The sequence below is a fragment of the Heterocephalus glaber genome, unplaced genomic scaffold (genome assembly GCF_053883595.1).
Source record: "Heterocephalus glaber isolate CG9 unplaced genomic scaffold, H.glaber_assembly_v1.0 deba00000594, whole genome shotgun sequence".
NCBI classification, from domain to species: domain Eukaryota; kingdom Metazoa; phylum Chordata; class Mammalia; order Rodentia; family Bathyergidae; genus Heterocephalus; species Heterocephalus glaber.
Window position 1 is genome coordinate 1542210 of NW_028258151.1, and position 22909 is coordinate 1565118.

Consider the following 22909-nt stretch of genomic DNA (forward strand, 5'->3'; position numbering starts at 1 on the left):
TTTTCTCCTTAAGCTTTCCTTAATTCACACTTCCAGGGCCACACAACACTCAACACTGAGGGCTGCACCACAAGTTCCCTCCATGAGTGCAGCAGATAAGCCTCTCCGCTTTCTCAGAAGGACCCTGTTTATATGAACAGACACCACACTCAGTAATGGTCCACCAAAAATGCTCTTCACAATTACGAATGAATCCCTCGGAATGAAGGAGCCTTCCATCCTAGTCCCTCTCACACTACACAATGGATTCCAGTGAGGCTTGCTTTACAGTTAAATTGAATACCCTGCAAGGAACTGGGGCAACAACTGAGAAAAATGGCAAAACTCTTTACCATTAGTGTTGTAGTTTGCTGCTCTGTATTTTGTCACAGCATTTTAAAATGTTTATGTCATAGACAGGCAAGAAATTAATCGGTGTTCTGTGTTAAGGGGTTAAAAAATTGCCTTGCACAGAAAAACAGGGTCATCTTTATTAAATCCTCACTGCAACATTTAAGAAAACAAAAGCAGTGGGCCCGGGGATTTAGCTCAGTGGTTCCAGCATCTGCCTCGCAAGCACAAGGTCCCGAGTTCGATCCCCGGTAGCAAAAATAAAAAAACAAGAGCAGTAACACATTCTGGCAGCACTAAAAAAATGGTATCTGAAACAAAAAGAAACAAATTATAAAAACTTAAAACTATGAAATAATTTGGAGCTATTTAATATAGAAATAAGTCACACAAAGCTTAACAGCCAGTCTGACAGCTTTGTTTTATGAGTACAACCAGTGTTGAAATTGTCCATCCTTAGATATCCCCTTCAATACCCTACTGCTTCTTAAATATCTTATTTATAAAGAACTCATATTTTGCCTCATATTATGGTTATTATTTATAAGTACATTTTACCATATATAATGATCACATTCATCATAGGGAATTTGTAGCTATACACTGTATGTCTTAATTCTTTTCTTATTATGATTATTTTTAATATCTGGGCTAAGCCTCATTTGATAGATCTCTCTGAAAACAAGGGTCATGTCTTCAGTGTCCTAGGAGTCTGTGAGCATAAGTTAAATGTAATTTTTGTGAATTTTTCTGAATTGTCATTTCACTAGTAATATAAACTCAAGAGTAATATAAACTTTTACTTCAAGCTTACAAAAATAGAAAAAAATTATAGAATGAATACCTCTATATAACATTAATATTCATCAAACATTAATATCATGCCATGTTTGTTCTGTCTACATACACACCTCAAAACTGTCAGGTTTCACTAAACTGTTAGAAAATGAGTTATAAATATGAGGTGTGAACAAGAAATACGGTAAATGTTAAAAATTTAAAAATTATTACGGTAAAAAAACACACTGCCATTATCCCTCTCAGACTAGCCTCCCCTTCACTTTGCTCACACTTATCCCATTGCTCTTGCCTCTTTCCGAAGCAGCTCTGGAAGTCCTCTTTCATGATTATCTTTAATTGTGCTGTCATGGCTGCCTTGGTGTCCTGAATCGATTCAAAACATTTACTTTTCATGGTCATATTGACTTTGGGGAAGAGCCAGAAGTTGCACAGTGTCAATCCAGTGAACAAGGTGGATGAGGATACAAGATAATGTATAATGAGCTACCTTTCTGTTGGATGGCACTTGGTGGTAGCGTTCACCACATTTTTTTAATCATACCTTATAAAGACACAAAACAGGACTTGCAGAACTGCTTCAGAAAGTGGCTTAAGTGTGATCAAAATAAGGGGGAGAACACTTAGGGGGATTAATGGTAATGTGTCTTTAATAACATTTTTAAATTTAAACATTCACCATGCATTTTGCTCACACTTAGCATGACACTTAATACCTAAATACTGTAATTCATTACATGTGTCCTATGAATGAAGAAATGTCCCTAACAAACCACACCATTATCAGACCCAAGAGGTGGAAGCAACCAACTTTGTAACAACAGCTACTGTCCAGAGAAAAACCATTTTCCTATACATTACTACATAATTTCCAATGAGTTGCCATGAGACTAAAAACTGCATAAGTACACATAAAGCTTTAGAAACAAAAACATTCAGAATTAAGAGTTTAATAATATAAAGCAATGTGTTTTATAAAGCATTCTAAAGTAATTTTTAACATTTCACATGAAAATACATTACTTATATGTAACTTAAAAGTTAGTTCTTTTTTACTCTATAATGCTTAAACCAGTCTTAAATTTATGAACATTATAAATATCATTCTCAACAATGTCAATTTTTATCGATCTTTCAACAGATTTTATCTTATGTCCACTGTTAAATGCAGCTCAAATTTCACACACAGCAATACCTTTGCTCTAAAATATATACCAATGACACTTTTAAATATTTAACAGGATATTTTTCAGGATCAGAGACAATATATTAAAATACCCTTATTTTGTCAGGATTTGATTAATTTTTTTGTATACTGCTTCTTCATATGGACCCCAAAAAACCTACTGTGAATACAAAATGAGATTAAACTATTATCTCTGAATTACTTAAGAAACAATTTCACCACATGGTTAACTAGTTTTTAGCTTATTTGTTTGTTTTTTGGTTTTTTGGTACTGGGGATCAAACGCAGGACCCTGAGCTTGCAAGGCAGGTGCAGTGCCACTAAACTAAATCCTCAGCCCTTTAGCTTGCTTATTAATCTAAGAATCAAAGGCCAAAAAATGATTTCAACAATAAAGGCAATTAGCCTTAAACTATAATTAAGATGGGTAAGTTTAATAAGAAAAATATTAAAAGGAGCAGTTGATATTATTTGATTTTTGCTACTGTAAGGTCTTGACAATTGTAAGTATCAAAAATCCAGATAACAATGAAGGAAATGTTACGCTTTAATATACACCTGGGCGACTTGTTTCATGTTTCAACAGCCCCACCAAAGCTCTTGGGTAAGACAAACCTGACTTTCTTTTTTCACACCCTACCCGAATCTAGCAAAATAATTTTCTCTCCTCTTTTTTCAATTAGGGGCTTTATCTTTTTGCAAATTTCATAAAATTAACTTGGTTAAATATCATGTTAAGCAGATATTAAATTTTTATTCAGAATATGCTCCCTTTTCAATTCAGTATTTTAAACATATACAACCAATAAATTTTTACAATAAATAAACTGAGTTATATTTTATATGAAAAGTCTGAGATCTAGTTAACAAACATCAATTGCTGAGATGAAGATTTTACTTACATTTGTAATAGCTATAGCATTTTTATCATAATATTTCTTCTTTTCATATTTATCTCTGATGAAAAATTCTACTGCTCTGAAAACAGATAACTTAAGGAAAACAAAGAGTTCAGTCACATGTAAATTTTCCTTTATTCATTCCTCTCACTAAGCTTAACTTTTCTATTCTATAACCTGTGCTTCCTCTCACACTATTTCTGCAACTAAGCTTTGTAGCCTATTTTGTGTTCTCCCAAAGAAAGTCTACTTCTTTCAGAGAAATTTCTCACTGAACAAAAACCACCAAATCCAATTTCAGAGGGAAAAACAACTCATTACAACTCCATCACCAACCCCATCCTACCACCAAACTGTAAATTCAATTCAGATTCATTCTAAGGTTTACATATAAATAAGGAAACTAAGAACCATATAGTATTCACAGTGTGCTAGACACTGTGCTATGTTGTACATATTTTGTTTCCTTTATTTCCTCTCACAACCCAGTAATGTATACATATTACTCTCAAACATAAAGAATTAGGAACTTGAAAGGATTAAACCATTGTGATACCAACACCAATGTTCTTTTTCACTATACATATACCATACACTTATCACAGAGAGGTTAAAGTATCATAGAGAATTCCTTCTCCATTAGAAGAAAGTGGCCACTTTTTTACTTGCCAACTTGAGAAATAAGAAATCAAGAAACTGGGCTGGGGATTTAGCTCAATGGTTCTGGTGCCTGCCTCGCAAGCGCAGGGACCTGAGTTCAATCCCCAGTACCAAAAAAAAAAAAAAAAGAAAAAAGACATTAAGAAACTAAAGCAAAACTTTCTGCTTATAGTAAGAAATTTTTCAGGAATTATCTAAGAAGCAACCAATTTTTTAAAATTATATATTGCAACATACTATTTTACAAGGATATAAAAATAAAGCACGTGGAGAAGGACTCCTAATTATCACAGAAAACATTACTTTTTAAAAAGCAACCAAATCACATCATAAAATAAATTTTTTAAATTATAATAGAATCACTCAAAGGAACATGTTGTCTGTCTAGTTGCTCTCAGTTTCTGCCTTTTAGAGCAAAAATGCCTCACACAATCCTCACGTATTTTTGTACAAAACCCTAAATGTAAGCCAATTCTTCATTATTAGTTCACCTCAAGAAACCATGATTTACCTAGGGGTTAAGTAAACTTTTACTTGAGGGGCTAAACAGTAAAGATTCAGGCTTCACACAACAGTTGGTCTACCTTTTAACTATTCAACTCTGCATCTGTAGCTCCAAAGAAGCCAAAGAAAACTCATAAACAAATGGGGATAGCTGGGTTCTAATAAAATCATTTACAAAAATAAGCAGCCAGCTCATGGGCCCATGGAAACTGATTCCTGAATTCTATTCCAATGCTGAAGGGCAAAGAACAGCTAAACTGGATTTATAGAGGGACTCTGTCTATAAACCATCACCACAGACAGCATTTTCAAAGAAAATCTTGACTATAATTTTGTATTGTGTGCTGATTTTAGTACCTAATTTACAAAGAAGATGGTTTCTGGTGGATAGCCTCATTTGTGGTACTAGCAGGCACTTATTTAACAGGCAGTTACTCTGACTTCGAAGTCAGCTAATGTACTGACTCTATACCTAAGTGTGTAGAAAAGATAGCAATACTCATCTCACAAGGTTGTTGAGTTTTGCAAATAATATATATAAAGCATTTACCATACTACTTAACAGTAAGCATTCATTGAATAAAGTTAGTTTTTATTTTACATAATTTCGTGTTTCAGTTTAATCAGCCTTAAAATGGGGATAATACGAGTACGCCTCTTACAAGATTATTTTAGGAATTAAGCAAGTTAATGTATATAAAGTATTAAATAAGAACATGCCAAGCAGTGGCACATGCCTGTGACCCCAGCACTTGGGAGGCTGAAGCAGGAGGATCGCCATGAGTTTGAGGCCAGCCTAGGCTACACAGTGAGTTCAGGGCCAGCCTGAAATACAAAGTGAGACTGTCTCAAAAAACCAAAAACCAAAACAAAACAAAAAATAGAAACAGTACAGTACACAGTGCTATTTTATTTTTATCTTTTATTATTAAAATAAAGGTTTCTGGGGGCTTGGGATTTAGCGCAATGGTTTTGCCTCCTGCTGCGCAGGTGCAAGGACCTGAGTTCGATCCCCAGTACCAAAAAAAATTTTTTTTAATTTAAAAAAAATAAAGATTTTTTCATAGGCAAATATTTTAAAATATATGGCCCATGGTAAAATGAAATATCAACTACTAAGATGGCTTGCATATATGCAAGTTCAAACAGACGAGTAAATGGGAAACAACAAAAGAATAAACTTGAAGATCAGAAAATAATTATCTTTATTTTCTAGTTGCCAGATGTCATTTGAAATAGAAGATCAATAATACAATCTTAAAAATAAGAAATAAAATAATGATGTTTGAAGGAAGCAAGGTAAGGAATATATTGATAACAATTCAAATTTAAGTTACTGATTTGGGATTTATTAAATAAAACTCAAAATAGCCCAGAATCTTTTCTATGCCTATAATTACAAAGCATTCAGTAAGACCTATAAATCTCCCTATCAACAATACTACCAACTGGTACTATACAAGCTCAGAAAAACTTTACATGTTTTACCTTTCAACACGTATTTGCATTTTAAGATTTTTCCCCTTCCTTTAAAGACACCACTTGAAAGACAAGTTAACATCCACTTCCAATGAAAAAAATCTTTCAGACACATACCCGGCAGCAGTAAAACTTTGAAAAGCTCAAAGGAGAAGAACTGCTGATTAGCTGGGGTGCACAATAGATCTCATAAACTGAAGTAATTAAAGTTTTTAGATAAGATGAAATATCCTTATAATGAAAAGCTTAATATATAGTTTTATCATTTGTCATGCACTAGCACATGCAGCCTATAATTAACCATAGTCCACATGAAAAATTACATTTTTACAACAGCTTTTGCTAACTTTTATAAACTGTAAAGCTTTTTAAAAGCAACAAATCTTGTTAAGAATATAGTGAGCCCTGACAGTATATAAATTTAACTCAGTTTGGTTTCATTTGCCTCTAAGAGATATATTTATATCTACAGGCGTACAGAGGTGTTAGGCTCTTCAAAGAGCCTTAAGCTTTAGAGTGCTGGATGGATGGATGGATGGATGGATGGATGGATGGATGGATGGATGGCAAGTGGGCAAGCAGGCTGTTTTTCTTACTAGTCTTGCTAACAGAAGTTCCAAAACAGTGTTTTATAGTTAAAAGATGAAATAATGAAAGTGTTCCTATAATGGGGGGGTGGGTCCTCACTATGTAGTCCAAGCTGGCCTGGAACTCACAATCTTCTTGCCTCCACTTCCCCAGCACTGAGAACACAGATGTGCACCACCACACCCACTTTTGGATTTTTTGGTTTTGGGGAGTTTTTTTAAGATAAGGTCTTAGGGCATTGCCCAGGCTGGTCTCCAACTCTCAGGCTGAAGCAGTCCTCCCACCGCAGCTTTCAAATTGCTGAGATGACAGACGAGAACCACCACGCCTGTGCCTGTCTGCTTCCCTCCTTCTCTGTCCCTCTCTCACAGCTCTTTGTATCACTGAAAGCTCTAAAAGGTTCGCCATCATGGGCTTAGCGCAACTATTATTAAAGCACCAAAGTAATGCAACTATTATTTCCAACATCTTCACTGTGTCAATGATCAAGAATTTACTGATAACAGACACTGAGTCACTAAAAAATCTCTTCTTTTCTGAAATTACCTCTGGTCCAAAACACCTGAAATAACAATGCACTTCATTATGGTGCATACAAGAAATCAGCATACCAGGCTACTAAGAAGCTATAGATTATCTTTCCCTGAATACCACTCGGGGATAACACATGGAATCAGGATGATCAAATAAATAACTTGGAGGCTGCTTTAATCCATAAGGGTACAACATAAGAGATAAAACCAAAACTTTCATTAAGGAAACAATTCAACAGGAAGAAACAACAATTATAAACATATACACACCAAATACTGGCACAGACAACTTCACAAAACACACTCTATTGGACATGAAAAATCAGATAAACACCAATACCACTGTAACAGGAGACCTCAATACTCCACTGTCACAAATGGATAGATCAGTCAGACAAAAGAAATCAACAAAGAAATATCAGAGTTGGACCAAATCTCAGGGCAAATGGACTGAATAGATATCTACAGAGTATTCCATCCCCAAATGGGAGAATACACACACTTCTCAGCCAAAATAGACCACAGACTACCCCATAAAGTATGCTTAAGTAAATGAAAAAGGATAGAAATTAATCTCTGCATATTATCAGATCAGAGTGAATGAAACTACACATCAATGACAAAAGAAATCACCAAAACTACATAAACCCATGAAAATTAAACAATATTCTCTTTTTTTTTTTTGGTACCAGGGATTGAACTTGGGTCCTTGCACGTGCGCTTGCGCAGCAGGCGGCGAAACCACTGAGCTACATCTCCGGCCCTAAACAATATTCTCTTGAATAATCAATGGCTCACATGTGAAATTAAAGAAGTTAGTGGCCCAGAGATGTAGCTCAGTGGTTCCGCCGCCTGCTGCGCAAGCACAAGGACCCGAGTTTGATCCCCGGTACCAAAAAAAAAAAAAAAAAAAAGAAGTTAGTCCCTACAATCAAATGATAATGTTAGTACGACATCCTGGAACCTATGAGACACAATGAAAGCAGCTCAAAGAGGGAAGTTAACAGCAATGAATTCCCACACCAGAAAAACAGAGCAAGCTCAAATAAACAACCTAATGATACACCTCAACGTCCTAGAAAAACATGAAAAATCCAAACCCAAAGCTGGTATGAGGAAGGAAATTATAAGTATCAGCAGAAATTAGTGAAATTGAACTAAAAAAAAGGCAAAGAGGGCCACAGATGTAGCTCAGTGGCGCCACACCTGCCTAGCAAGTGCAAGGTCCTGAGTTCAATCCCTAGTAACAAAAAAACCCCAAAAAACACAGAATCAATGAATCAAAGAGTTGGTTCTTTGAAAGATTAAACAAAATAGACAAACTCTTCGCCAATCTTACTAAAATAAGACCCAAATCCATGCAATTAGAAATGCAAAATGTAACATCAGAATAGATTCTGACACAATCCAGATCATGGGTAACTACTTAGAGCCAGAACTCTAATAGAAAATTCAGAAGAAATGGATGCATTCCTAGATACATATTAACTAGCAAAGCTGACCCAAAAGATATAAAAATCCTAAATAATCCCATACTGAGACAAAAGACAAAATAGCTAAAACTCTTGAATACATAGGTGAAGGTAAAGACTTTCTGAACAGAACCCAGTTACACAAGAAATAATTCCAAGAATCAACAAATGGGATCTTATCAAGCTTCTGCACAGCAAAGGAAACCACCAACACAGTGAAAAGACAACCTACAGAATGGGAAAAAATGTTTGCCAGCTACTCCTCAGACAAAGAAATAATATCTATAATACATAAAGATATTAAAAAATAGACTCCCCCAATAAAAAGACCCAATTGAAAAATGGGCATCTCAAATGAATAATACCTTTCAGATGAAGACGTACAAATGGCCAACAAATGCATGAAAAAATGTCAACATCTCTGGCCATTTGAGAAATGCATATTAAAACAACACTGAGATTCCAACTCACTCCAGAAAGAATAGCTATCATCAAGAAATCCACCATTAACAAATCCTGGAGAGGCTGCAGGGAGTGGTGAAGGAACCCTTCTTCCTCACTGGTAGAAGTGTAAATTGGTACAATTACTGAAAAATAGTATGGCGATTCCTCAAAAAACCAAAAATAGAAATTGCATTTGACCTAGTTATTCCCCTTCTAGGTATCTTCCCAAAAGAGTTGAGACATCATACCACAGTGATGTATGCATATCCATGTTTATAGCAAAACAATTCATAATAGCTAAATTTTGGGAATAGCCTACATGTCCATCAACAAATGAACAGATAAAGAAAATGTGGTATTTATAAACAATGGAGTACTATTCTGCCATAAAGAAGGATACGTTTGAGTCATTTATAGGAAAATAGGTGCATCTTGAGATCACAATGTTAAGTGAAGTCAGTCAGACACACAAGCTTTTAACATGGTTTCTCATATATGAGAAACTCACTATAAAGTACAAAATAAAAAAAAGGAGAAAAAAGTTATTATAATCCAGAATGGACAATTAGTGTACCTTAATTTAGTATAATTATCTTATGTGTTTTGTGTATTTTTTGGCCTGTTAGTCTGACCATCATTAATCTGAATGTTTGAAAATTAACCTTGAAGAACTTAAAAGATTAAATAAATGAATCTAATGCGGGGGGGGGGGGCTTGTGGAGGGGAAGAAGGAAAAAAGGAATTAAGATGTGTTTGTACATGTACCAATTCCTCACAATAAACGTAGTCACCATGTACTGTAGCCATGTACTGATAAAAATAAAACTTTTAAGAACCTCAACTAATAGTCAAGAACCCCAAAAATAACACAGCGCAAACCAAACCAACACTCCCAATACAAAAAAGAACTTCACAAAAAGGAAGATTGTTCAATTTGATGGATGCTTCTTAAACACAGGTTTGTGGGTGGGCAGCAGAAAGGAGGAATAAATTAATACATGCAGCAGGCAGATGCTAAGGGCCACCTGGGACACTGATTTGTCTGCTTGGCTCTATTCCCTTCTATCATGCTCTACTCCTCAAGGCATCTGACAGAAGCCCTCACTTTCTAGATGAGAAGGAAAAAGCATTCCCAAGATTCTCAATAACAAAAGAAAAAAGATAAAGTTCTGCCCTCTGTGACCAGAACTTCACCCCTTCCTTTATATCACCTATGTGTTAAATGACTCCCCATTCTGCATTTCTTGATGTCTTCCAGGGTGTCAGCTTCTATTTCCAGGTACCAAATAGGTAATGCCATTTACATGTCTAACATACACCTTAATCGGACCAAAGTAACGCAGCATCGTTTGTGGTCTTTCTTCTAGTAATGAATTCCTTCTCTCAATGAATAGGCATTACAGTCATTCAACTCTGGGTCATACTCAGAATCAAACCCAATCTTAACCCAGTCCAACTGCTCCTGCGTTCCCAGTTTCTCTCCAGTTCCTTCCTCTTCATTCTCAATGCCATTACATGGACTTCAATCTCCGTCATTGCTCATTTGGGGCTGTACTAGTATTCTCCAAGTCTTTCTCCACCTACCTCCATCTAATCTTCTTGTGGTAAAAGCCAATGCCATAATGTTCTACTGCTTCAAAGCACTCCACGGGTTTTCAGTCACTTCAACCCCTTGGGACAATGAAATAAGGCCCACACTGCTTTACATGGTATCAAAAATCACTGTGCTGGATCAAATTATCTTTTAAGCTGCTTCTACCACTTGCCCCAATTTTGTCAATATCAAAATCCTAAAAGGTCATGTTTCCTCACACCTTCACACTTTTGCTCACGCATTTTGCATACTTGAAATGTACCTACTTTTACTCTAGGATATTTCTATAACAAAAATAGCCTTGGATATCACACTGCTAAATTTGTGAAGGGGTGAAGGGGTGTAGGGGTGCGGTGTGTGTATGTGCGTGTGTGCGCGCGCGCACACAGAAACAGAAAAGACCAAATGCAAATTACTAACTTTTCAATTATAACATAAAAGGTTTCTGTCCAAATATGAAATGTATCTATCTTTGAGAAAGGATCATTTTTATCCACTGGCCACACAAACTGTTTTACTATACTTGTATAAATGGGTAATATATAATTGACCTTTAACAAAATACATTTTATTGTCAAAACTACAAATGTTTTTACCTTTGGACAGAATCCAAACACCTAAAATTAATTAGATAATCTTATTTATACAGCAGCACAGTTCTGATGAGCTGCTTTCTCCAACCTGAATGAGTTTTAGAAATCCTATCAGAATCAAGTAATTTTATCTTTAACAAATATAAAATACATCCTGACTAAAATATCTGTGAGAAAACAATCTGTCCCTTCAAAAAGGCAGATCTGTAAAACAAATATAGTTGTGCAACCTATGTCAAAGAAAGCCAGTAGTAAATATTAGTATAATTTCTTCTGTATTTATGCTAAATATGTAATTTGCCATTTAAACACATAAATGCCAAACTATTTCACATAAATATAGTAAAAGGTGATTACAGAATATCCATAAAAACTGATTTTAAAATAGGATGTTCACAGTGTAAAATAGTAAACATATACTCTTCTATCAAGAAATAGAAATAAAAAGAAATCAAGAAGAATTAGTCACAAAACGTTATACTCAGTAATAATTACAAAAAATATTACATGCATTGTGGACTGCTGTATTCCTATTTAAAACCTATTTTATACAAAGCACAACTCAAGGCAAATCAATTTATATCTTTAATGAACAATGGTGTGATAAAGTTCACATAAAATATAAATAGTAAAAATTAATTTTTTATATAAACCCACAAAAAACAAGCTTTAAAGGATACTGATCTGTCTGTGGTCTTCGAAAGTTCTCTGGAAGATTGGCTTCATAGAGTAGTCTTGCTTTAGTATTTCCCATATCTTGCATGCACTGCAATTAAAAAAAAAAAAATCAAGCATTTTCATTGCTCACATGAATGTTAAAAATTCCTATGTAGGGCTGGAGATTTGGCTCAGTGGTTCCACTGCTTGCCTCGCAAACCCAAGGTCCCAAGTTCAACCCCTGGTACCCAAAAAAAAAAAATTCCTATGTATACATACACACAAATACTTTTTCATTACTCACATATTAAAAAATAATTCCTATATATACACACATATATACATACATACAAATACTAACAGTACTTCTAATATATTCTCCTTCAAAAATAATTTAAATCGTAACTATGATACTGAAATTATTCAAGTTCCAATTAGAGATATTATTTTTAATATTTCACATTTTGCAAAATGTGAGTACAGAATTTTTAAAAACATTTTTCTGTGCAAATAACCTCCCCCCTTTATACTCATGACTTCCTAAAAGTGAAATTCCTGGCAGTTTGGTATTTTTTTAAATACACCACTGGAATAGTTCTGCCATTTCAGAGCTAACTACTCAAGATCAAATTATTCTTTGTTTTTTCTTTTCTTTTCTTTCTTTTTCTTTTTTCGGGGGGGGGGGGCTAGTACCAGGGATAGAACTCAGGATCTTGTGCTTGCAAGGCAGGTGTGGTACCACTGAGCTAAATCCCTGGCCCTTTGAGTTTTGATACACTCTAGGATTCTCACAATTTACAGTCAAGATCACAATGGAGATCGCTGGGTCAAATGAAATTTCTCACACAAGTTCAAATATCACTTGGTTTCTCTTAGATGAGAAACATAAATAGAGAACAAAACAGAAGATAAATAGGAAATAGGGAGAAGTTCAAATACTTCCCCAAATTACAAATTCCATTGTTAAGATTTGTGTTATTCTGTTTCTTCTTCGTAAGATTCTTTTTGGTTTATGTCTTGTACTCTGAGTAACTACTTTGATGATAATGACACACAGAGTACTAACTGCTGTTATTTGCTTCTATTATGGAATTTTTATTTTTTTCATTAAAAAGTTGCATTTTTAAAAAAGATTACAATGGAAATTAAATAAAATAAATAGTAATTACCTAGAATTATACAGAATGGTACTGATTTCTCTGGAGTTGTGAACCCTTTGAGAGCCTACTGAAAGCTTTCCCTACTAAAAGCAAAAACAAAAACCCACTTCTGTGCCTAATGCCTCAATTTTACACACACGCTCATGAGTGCACAAAGCCTTGCTATAGCTCGCACGAGTTGCCCAATAGTCCTGGTCGCCAGGGTGCACGTGGTAGAGCATTGTGGTGGTGCCTTGGCGGAGAGGGGGTGTTACTCAGGGCTCAGAAACTGTGGTCTCCGTCTCTTTCCCGGCTTGGCTTGTGATGTATGCAATTTGCTCTGCCATGTACTTTCTACCTCTGCTGTCAGGCACCCTGTCAGAGGCTCAAACCAGGAGCAAATTTTTGACTAATTTGGGACCATAACCTCCAGAATTATGAGCTAAATAAACCTTTTGCTTTGTAAGTTAAATGCCTCTGATGTTTCAATACAGAAACACAAAGCTAACTTAATTCAAACCTCTTCCCTAAAATCTATAATTTGAAAGGTAAGAATTACATGTTCTAAAACAAACAAAAGCAAACAAAAAACCCTATTAAAAAACCAAAAGAAGAGCTGGGGCTGTAGCTCAGTGGCAGAGAGCTTGCCTACCATGCTCAAGATCGTGGATTTCATCTCCAGCACCACCCATTAAAAAAAAATTGTTAAATTCACTAAAACTTACAAAGTACCAAAAATCACTCAAAGGAATAATCTAAACAGTTCTATGTCTAGTAAAGTGGCTTTTTTATTAGTGTTTATCTGCAGTACATAATGATTGCACTCACTGTGAGGAACTAGCACATGTACATAACATCTTAAATTTTTTTTATTCCCAGAAAGTAGCCTTAATTTTAAAAACTTTCCAACAAATAAAATTCTAGGCCAAAAAAAAAAGAATCACTGCTCAGGAGGCAGAAAACAATTGATAATCATTTATTTCAACCAATTAAATTGTTTCAGTATCATCTATGAATGATGGCTAGTCAAACAATACTTTCTATATATTTTATCACATTAGAAACCATATGTAAGATTTATAAATAAAACATTGTATTCCATATCATTTACATAGAGCTTGAGTTCCTAAAAATATTTTAATGGGTAGAAAGATCGATTTTTCTGGGGTTTTTTTTTTTTTCCCGATTTCCCAGACACACAGCTCCTTTGCCCCTAAGAAAATAATCCAGGTTTAACAGATAACCTAATGCTGACCTTAGTCACAGCCCTCAAGTGTATACAGAAACATGTCCCTTCAAAGAAATAACATAATGACTCACCTCTCAACTGAGAATTTTCTTTAGAGTGTTTGGAATTCCAATACACTACCACTTCTGGGCATCTATTCCACCTTGCCTTAACGTGAGTAACTCTCACAATAAACTAGATTTCTAAGTTATTCCTTCAGAGATAAGGACAAAATGAAGGAACAGGGAGATAGGAGGTAAAAGGAATGATAAACTGAAAAAGAGTGAAGGATATCTGTCATTTGACCCTTGAGGTGAAATAGAAACTAGAGCAAGTAAACCTCAGCTTTAAAATGGTGTAAGATGAAAAAAAAATTTTTTTTTCTGTAAGGTGAAGTGACAGTACAAGCTCATAGTTCTTTTATATTGTTGGATATCAGCATGGATTAGTATGAATAGAGTGAAGAAGCCATTCTATGTGTGGAGAACAAAACTAAGAAACTTCCAGTGTAGTTCACCCTTTCTGAAAATGGGGAAAAAAAAGTTTCCCATCTCAAAGCATTCAAATGAATGCATCTTTGTGCCATAGTGGGAATCCAGAAGAAGAGATGGATAGCTTATATAATCATGAAGGCATTAAACATTTGGAAAGTCCCATATTTTAAAAAAATCTCTTCATATCTGTAGTGAAGCAAGAAGTAATTTAGATACAGTTCGCTGAAAGTGTGGAGATATAAAAAATGTTAGAAGTTTCTATCAGGCAAGCAAGAGCACATGAAAATCTCAACAGAAAAATTTAGACTAAAATCAATATCCATTACATATGCCATATCTCCTTAGTCCTCAGTTACAATTTTTCATATTCTATCATCTCTGAAATAGGAATGCATCTTATAATTGATGATGTCTTATAAATGATAATTTTTATTAGTCTATAAAATGGATGTTTCTTATAATCAGCAATGACATATTCAATTAATATTGACTGGATGTTTATTTAATGCCCTTAATATTTTATTCTGGTGAAAAAATAATTAGAAACAAGGCATACATGTACATTATACCAAATTATTAAACACAGTTCTAGTGATGTTATCCATCACAATTAAACAGTAAAGAAAATAGGCATAAAAACCTAGACAGAAAGGCAATATGGAATACAGTACTGAGCTGTTTCTGTAGGAGATATATGCCAAAAAGTGACTGGATGCCAGTGCACATGTCTGCTAGCTGGGACCGTGCGAAACAGAGACAGAAGGATACTGGTAAGCTTAGTTCCTAAATTTCCAAAATTAAAGAATGGAAAGGAGTTCAAAGGGAGGTGGAGAGGGAAGGTGAAAGGCTTAGTAAGTTGGAGATCAGAAAACAAGCCCCTCCTCCCCAAAAGCTGGCATTTTGTGGAGGTGATAAGACATAGGGTACAAACTGTCTGTCCTGGAGATGTCAAAACACTACAGATCAGAACCCTACAGAATACTTACGAAAAATACATTCTACTGGCCCTGAAGAACAGCACTGCCCAAGATCAGCTACAGTGCCAAGCACCAGCATCAACAGTTTGGGGAGGGGGTGAGATTTTAAATTTTAAAAGTTATCACAACACAAATTTTACAATAAAGGAAACTGAATCTGCAAGATGATACATAGAAGAACTACGATCATCAGTCTCCATGATCCAACTCCTGACACAATCGAGGTCAGCATTTGGTTGGCTACGTATCTCAGGCTTCCTCCAAAGCAACGGCACTGGGTCCTGCAGGGCTTACAAGCACTACGCTCTTTGCTTTAGACTCAGTCATATTGCAGACAAGGAAATGAAGATACAAAGAGGTCATATGATTTTTCTGCTAGGTGATACATAATAAATGGCCTATGTTTCTCTTAAAAGAAAAAGTATGCTTTATATCTTTAAGTATCTGTAACCAGTAGATTTAACATGTGAGTAATGAACAAGCTATCTTAACTTCTATCATCTCATTTCTGGGAATCAAGCCAGATCCTAAATATCATTCTGAAAACCCTGAATTTTTAAACCTGTTGTTCACTTCTACAATAGGAAGAATACTTGCAAGGCCATAAAATGAACCATTAAAAATTCAAAGATACTAGAATATATGAAGATTCTGAGCTTTAGAGAACTCGTATTTTCCAGGTAATGTTTTTGTTTCTATTTCTCTCACACTTCAAGTATGAGAAGGGAAGATTCCTAATTATTTAAGCCAAAGTTTCTATTAGGTTTACTTCAAAAAATATTTTTAAAAAACATTTACTTTTAAAAAGCTGTAGTTCATCTAAAGATTAAGATTTTGGGGGGCCGGGGATTTGGCTCAGAGGTTCTGCCGCCTGCCTCGCAAGCGCAAGGTCCAGAGTTCGATCCCCGGTACAAAAAACAAACAAACAAACAAAAATAAGCATCCAGTGACTAGATACTGATGGTCCTGATAAGTAAGCAATGACTGTGGGATTCTATTAAATACAAAGTCAACATTAATTTTTACTTTCAGAAAACTATATTAATATATTGAACAATAAGGAAACTGTGTACTTCATAATGATGCCAAATGCCAGGTAGGTAGAACATATTTTAAAATTAGTTGTATTTACTTTTCCCATTAAATTTGTCTTTTAACAGAGCTGGGGGTGTAGTTCAGTGGTACAGCACTTGCCTAGCATATGAAAAGTCCTGGATTCTATGCCCAGCATTTTAAAAAAAGAGGAAAAATTCAGGGTGTTCTCATATAATACTTTTTAAGCTCCTAAAGATGAGTTTTGGATTGTACTTTTTAACTGAATCATCTTCACTCAAAATCAACACCACTATAACTATAAGAGAAGGCTTTACCTGAAAATGGTGTAACACTTAAGAATCCCAAAACCTTTATTCTATTATTAAAAGTATTTTGCCCTCTTCCATCAAAATCTATTTATTTTAGTTTTTCTACATAACTCACTACACAGAACACAAGCCCAAAGCCTCAGACATTACAAGATTGAATTCCAAAACACACTATTCAAATTGAATTACTGAAAAACATCTACAACCTAACACACTGTCATCACATTACAGAGATGAAGCATTTATTTCTGAAATTTCAAAGTACGCAACATTTTAGCCAATCCCACATTTAGCGTTATGAACAAAAGCTACATTCTAAAGCACTGAGTTTTTAAAGTTTTACGGAGACTGAAGAGAACTGAGGCTGCCAATTAAAAATTTTAATCTCCATTTACTTACAATATTTGTCTAATTTAATAAACAACAACATCCAAAAATACCTAAAGAAAACCAACAAATACAACCAAAAGTAAAAAGAGCTAAAAAGAAAATAGGTAGAATCAATAACTCAGCAAATAGCCAAGTGTGATGGCAAACACCGTGGTCCTAGCACTCAGGAGGATAACCATGAGCTCAAGACCAGCCTGAACTACACAGGGAGACACTGTTTTTATATAACAGTACTGTATATGCAAAACAAAACACTGTTTTATGTCACTGGGGCATCTCCAGTGACCAAATGGTAATTGTGCAGCACACAAAAGCAGTTGTATTGAAATAAACATGTGAAGATAAACAAAAGTGCCCAAGTGTAAGTCACTGTCAATATTGGAAAACAAACATAATAAAAAGGCAAGATCACAGGCCACTTGAAATTCCAAGCCATTGAATAAAACCTTAATTTTTTTCTTTGTTTTAATCTCCCAAAATCTTGGAAAGTAGAGCTAAGTGGTAAAACTACTTCAAGGCATGACCTGTATTTCTCCTAGCACAACTAACTCTAAATGCAGTACATTCAAGGCTCAGAAGGCGTGTCTACTAAAGGAGGCTCTGTAGACCTCCGAGCTTCTCCTTCAGTTTCCCGCTTTTCCCAGTCCTGTTCTGTCTGTTCCTGTAGTGTTTCCGGCACTCTGCTCCCCAGGTACTAAGAAGTATTTGTTCAACAACCACTAACAGTAAAACTAAAATTCATACCAAGGTCTTATTTGAGGTAGCTGTATCTGCATAGTTTGCATAAATTCACATGTATGTAATAACTTGTTCTTTGGAGTGTAATGGCTGTTTTTAAAAAATGAGTTAAGTAAGGAAAACAATAGAATAGCAGATATTGCAAATGACTGGACTGCATTAGATCTTCCAAGTTCTCAATGGCAAAAATGCAAGACATGAAAATAATAAATCCTTAAACATTAGTGGTTCATAGAAAGACAGTGCACATCTATGATAAATCTAAAGGGAAAAAGGTGAAACTGCTCAAAATAAAATTTTCTGAGGAAAATATCAGAAGAAAGAAGAATCTGATCTCCAGGTCAAAAGACTTTTGTGTAAGGGTATAGAAATGTGTAACATTTATTTGTCATATATGAATGCATGAAATAGTTCAGGAACAATACACAAGAAACTCGTAAATATATCTGCTTCTACAGAGGGAAATTGGATGGCTGAAGGCAGAATGGAGAGGGGAGAATTCACTTTACATTTTTGTACTTCTATTTAAACGTTTGCTCAATGACCACATATTCCATTTCCCCAAAATGAGTAAAGCACTGGGGGAGGCTGTATTAATTCTACACTGCTCCTAATAAAATAGTATGCAAAAGGAGCGGGGCTAGAAGGGTGCAAGTGGCACATCAATCAGAGCGAGAGAACTTCTTCCTTGTAGTATGGAGAAGAAAGTCTTCTGATGAGTCAGAAAGGTTATGAATAAATCAAATATACACATTTTAAAAATCCCATGCAAGCAGATCTTATATTCAGAGTACATTAAAAGCACAAATATGGCATTTATTTACCATCCCTTTTCCTAGTGTCATCATCTTAAGGAAACATTATGGCTGCTAAAAACTGAGAGCGTCTTAAAATTTTAATGTATTTGTATATGAAGGGGAAAGCTACTTGCTCTATTGAATTAATTTAATATTTTCTAGTCATTAAAATATTTTAAAGCACAAAGATTAAGATTTTTCAACTACCTTAGCTAATTTTTTAAACAAACTCTTACTTAAAAGAGAAATGAATGCTGGTCATCCCTGGATCAATTCTTCATGTCAGCGACTCACCTCGACTACCTCTTCAAATTTTCCAGAATACTTCTCTATCTTCCTCTCAAAAGGCACCAGGATTTCTTGCATAGGAGCAAGCGTTTCGGGACTGGTTTCAAGATCTTTTGGATTCCAGCTGCTGGAAAAGAAGGGCCACCATTTTTGGTCTTGGGAACTCTCTGGAAATATTTAATACAGAGTCCATTTCTTCAGTTTCATGAAACTGTTTTCAGGGGGAGTTTTCCTCTTTTGTCTTAATTACTGCTTTTAAGAATAAACCATACAGTTTAAATCTTTTAACATGATGTGGACTACAGGTAGCAGTTTCCATACTTTTTTTTATAATTTCTAGGTATTCACAGATCTTGATTTTTCTGTTGCAGCTTTTGCTAGTTGTTACAAATTCAAAGAATGTATTCCCTTTTTAAATAAAAGAAATTAAACAGTGTTAGGATAAAACTAGAAAAGTTTCACATCACATTCATATATCATGGCTACTTTGAAAATCACACCATCTGAAGTCCAGGAGCAAACCATTTTCTCCTGGGTGCTGAAGGCCCAGCTCAGGAGACACCCTGAACTCTGCCTTCTCCTGCTGCAAGTCTCAGTGATCTCAGCTCCTCAATATTTCCTCCAGCCTTCCTCCATTAATAGCCCCATTACCACTACCATAGTTTAAGATGTATCTCCAGCTGCCAAGGCTGATCTAGTCATTAGATTATCCTCTCAAAAGGAATATCGGGCATTAATTTTCCACTTAAACATTTTGAGAGCTCTGGACTCTGTCCCCATTGCTGATCACTCACAGGCTCAACCCCACACCAACACGTGGCTATAGCTGTCACCTTCATCACCCACAACATGTAACTGCCAGGCACTTTGGTCACAGAACACTGTCTTACTTTCCCATGCACAGCACACTTTTTTCCATCTTTCTGATGGAAAGGCCCTTCTGCACAGCATAATATGCTTATAGTAATTCATTTAAAGATTTACTATAAAAAGAGTAATGAGACATTATTATACATTAAAACTTACCATATGATGAGATAGTATAATTTTTTTAAAAATAGGAGCCAGTACTAAATTAATGATCATTTAGTTAACAGAGCCAGGATAGTCTCAGGCCAGAGTTTTAAGCATGCCTGTTCTCCTTTATCATCATTATAATATTTGCATAGAGCAGGGAAGAGAGTGACTATAGTGTAAAATAGTATACACAATGAAACTAATAACTGTTTCAAGATGAACTATTCACACATGTATTCATTCAATACACCCAACAATTTCTGACCAAATAAGTACTCTACATGGGGATTTAAGCCTTTACCTTCAAATAGCTTACTATTTCTTTAATTACATTCACTCAGGTCTACCTAGACTAAGTAATATAGATTTAATATAAATGAATGAAAGACTTCTATTAAGTAACATCTTACAATTTTGTTCACTCCTTTGACCTAAAAACTACAATAATTACTAAAAATACAGAATTCTAAAATATGTACCTTATAAAAACTATTTCTGGTCTTATTAGAAGTTTTACCTTTAGGGTCGGAGATTTAGCTCAATGGAACCATGCCTGCCTTGCAAGTGCAAGGTCCTGAGTTTGATCCCCGGTACCAAAAAAAACCAAAAAGTTTTACCTTTAAAAATTAAATCAAGAAAGGCCAGGGATTTAGCTCAGTGGTTCCACCACCTACCTTGAAAGCGCAAGGGCCTGAGTTTGATCCCCAGTACCAAAAACAAAACAAAACAAAACAAAAATTAAATCAAGAATAAGAGGAATACAGGGCACAATCTTAAATATTCAAATTCAAAACTTATGTGATTTTTTTCCCCAAATATATTGCTTTAGAATGCAAACCTCTTTTTAAACTTTATAGATTAAATATCTTTTTACAAACAACACCGCACTTTCTTTACCTCACTACTCCAAAGTATGTAATACATAAACTCCACGCTGTAGGCTGCCCATTCTCTGCTTTTCTTTGAAGACACACTTAATGATCCTGGCAAGCACTCAGCATTAAGGAGAATTTCAACCAACCTAAATACTATATACATAAAGCCATAATTTGAGATATTTTCCCAGCTTGATGGTATTATAATGAACAATCTTCCCACAAATTCAGAAAAAGTTTTTTGACCTAGGATGTTCTTGAATAACTATGTACCAAGAATTATGTACTGAAAACTTATTATGTGCCTGGTTCTCTAAGGCACTATGAAAATTTATTGAAGGGTCAAAACCTTGAGATTAAATTATGTATGTTCTAACGCACAGAGGTCAAATGTTGTTAAACCTTGGAGTTCTTCAAATTAGCTTTTTTAGCCGGGGATTTAGCTCAGTGGTTTCGCCGCCTGCTGTGCAAGTGCAAGTGCAAGGACCCAAGTTTGATCCCCGGTACAAAAAAAAAAAAAAAAAATGAGCTTTTTTAAATTGTAATTTTATTCTATTAAATATTGCTTATTATGATAATTCTGTAATAGAGGCAGTTTTTGAAGTCTGCCAGAATCTCCTCATAAAAAATAGAGAACCACTAGATAGAAAAGCTAAAATCCCATAGATAGTATTTACCAAAAAGAGTAGGGTGACTGATTATACCCACAAACCTCAAAATACCATCAGGCAGGGAAAACCCACTAACAACCACTAGACCTGTTCAATGCCTGCAACTAATAGGAAGTCCCAAAGACATGAGAACAGAACAAAACAGCAGAGAGATACATGAGTGGAAAGGCCAGCGACCCACTTCAAGAAAAGCACCTCATACTAAAGAAGATTTTTCACAGTTCTGTAGCAAGTATGAAGGGCCTATTTAAGTTTAGAATGGAGGGAAAGACTCTAGCATCTGTGGATTCTCATAACCAACCACCAAATCTCCCTGACAAGGAACCACACTGAGAAGAAATTCTTGGGAAATAACTTAAAATGGAACTGGGCAGGAATAATGGAGCTACAGGAAGAGCAGGACCAGATAAAAGTAAGAAACAGGAATAGACCAGGAAAGTCTCGCATATTTTTAAACACTACATGAAAACTTCTAAGAGCGAGGTCCATGAAATTAAAAAAGCTATCTTAAGGCCAGGGATTTAGCTCAGTGGTTCTGGCGCCTGCCTTGCAAGCACAAGGTCCCGAGTTTGATCCCCAGTACCAAAAAAAAGAAGAAGAAGAAAAAAAAAAGCTATCTTAAACACCACTACTTTTTTTAAGTAAAGACAACTAATGTCACATAAAAATGATCCAAAACATCAAGGTCAAATCTCATACAAAATTATTACAGAGGGAGAGGTTAGAAGAGTAAGAGCAGAGTAACATCTCTACAATGAAACTACACCAGGAAAATATGCCAACAAAACAGATCAAACTGTAACCTACTAATTCAGAACTAGCTAAAAGATACATATGAGAAGAACAATAAATTACAGAAAAGGCACATGCAAGGTGTAAAAGAACAGTGAAACTAGTAACATTTCATTGAAATACTCAGGAAAGCATTAGAAAAAAAATTTATTTCATAAATGAGCCAGGAGTGGGGACACATGCCTATACTGTAATCCCAGCACCCAGGAGGCTGAGGCAGAAGGACCGACCACAAGCTACAGGCCAGCCTGAGCGACACAGCAAGTTCAAAGCCAGCCTGGAATACATGGTGAAACCCTGTCTCAAAATGCCAAAAAAAAAGTTTTTTTAATTTTAGAAATGAATATTAAAATAGAAGACAACAACAAATAAATGTAACAAAAAGCAGTCTAGCCAGGGATT

General features: G+C 35.2%; 1 protein-coding gene across 5 annotated transcripts in view; it reads right to left on the reverse strand.

Moving 5' to 3' along the window:
- Nucleotides 1-22909, reverse strand: part of Smap1 (small ArfGAP 1) — a 170658-nt gene that overhangs the window by 71740 nt on the left and 76009 nt on the right. For 2 of the 5 annotated variants that reach the window (XM_087205136.1, XM_087205138.1), the window contains 3 exons: nt 19159-19279; nt 11761-11846; nt 3217-3292 (listed from right to left, as the gene is read on the reverse strand). The exons of 1 other annotated variant lie outside the window; for it this stretch is intronic. In XM_087205136.1, the coding sequence (XP_087061262.1) occupies nt 3217-3292; nt 11761-11846; nt 19159-19230 (234 nt within the window). In that variant the 5' untranslated portion in view covers nt 19231-19279. The remainder of the gene's footprint in view (nt 1-3216; nt 3293-11760; nt 11847-19158; nt 19280-22909) is intronic. 2 more of the 5 variants (XM_004863998.4, XM_004863999.4) reach the window with 1 other exon arrangement.